General features: G+C 54.9%; 1 protein-coding gene across 3 annotated transcripts in view; it reads right to left on the reverse strand.

The window, feature by feature from the left end:
* The window catches only part of SIM2 (SIM bHLH transcription factor 2), a 66,976-nt gene extending 66,104 nt beyond the window's left edge, over positions 1-872 (reverse strand). For all 3 annotated transcript variants that reach the window (XM_031064059.1, XM_031064060.1, XM_005429521.2), the window contains exon 1: positions 262-872. In XM_031064059.1, the coding sequence (XP_030919919.1) occupies positions 262-436 (175 nt within the window). In that variant the 5' untranslated portion in view covers positions 437-872. The remainder of the gene's footprint in view (positions 1-261) is intronic.
* Positions 873-950: the final 78 nt, after the last annotated feature.

Raw genomic sequence — 950 nt, forward strand, 5'->3', positions numbered from 1 at the left:
TGAGGCGGCAGCCGAGGAGGAGGAGGAAGGGGAGAAATGGGGGATGAAGCGGACGGCTGTGCCTCCCACCGCAGCAGGGATCATTCCCAGCCCGCTTCTCCCTCAATCCCTTCTCGCTCGCTCACCCCGTTCCGAGACCCCTGCGGGCATCCCCTCCGTCCTGCCCGGGCGCTGGTGGGGCCGTGCCCACCGCAGCACCCCCTGCCCGCTCTGTCCCCGTCCCTCCCGTGCGGGCTTCCGGAGCCCCGGGGCCGCTTTTACCTTCGGGGAAGACGGCTCGCATTTTCAGGTAGCTGGTGGTGAGGCGGATGATGGACGCCTTGTCCAGCTGCGAGGTGATGGCCGAGGGCAGGGGCAGGAGTTTGGCCAGTTCGTAGAATTCTCCATTTTCTTTTTCCCGTCTAGTCTTTGCCGCGTTCTTGGATTTTTCCTTCATCGCGACTGCTGCAAGGCGGAGATGTCACTGGCATATTAGACCCGGTTCTTCCGAATGGCAGGGGGCATGGATTTCCAATGCAGAGTTAGTGTTTTCGTTGCAGGAAGGCAATTTACCCAAATCAAATAATTAATAATAATAATAATAAACGAAAGGGGAAAAAAAAAAGACAAAAAGGGGAGGGAAAAATAAAGCTAAACCGACCAAACAAAACCAACACGAACAGAAATGGTGCGAGGAGGGGGGAGGCGATCTCTGAGCTACAAGCAGGGCAGGAAAGCCGCTCGGAGAAGGCAGTTCTGCTCTGACCCTGCAGCAGTGAGGGCTCCGACAGCCAGGCTGAAAGACCCACGGCAGCCCCCGTCCTCTGCGGGCAGCTGCGAATCGGATCTTGATCTTCTCCTTAACGGGGAGCAAACCGCCGGGTTCCCTTCACCGAACGATTTCTTCTACTCAATCCTGCCCCATCCAAAAATAATAATTAAAAAAAAAAAAAAAAAAAAAAAAAAAAAAA

This window comes from Geospiza fortis, unplaced genomic scaffold (assembly GCF_000277835.1).
Source record: "Geospiza fortis unplaced genomic scaffold, GeoFor_1.0 scaffold409, whole genome shotgun sequence".
NCBI classification, from domain to species: domain Eukaryota; kingdom Metazoa; phylum Chordata; class Aves; order Passeriformes; family Thraupidae; genus Geospiza; species Geospiza fortis.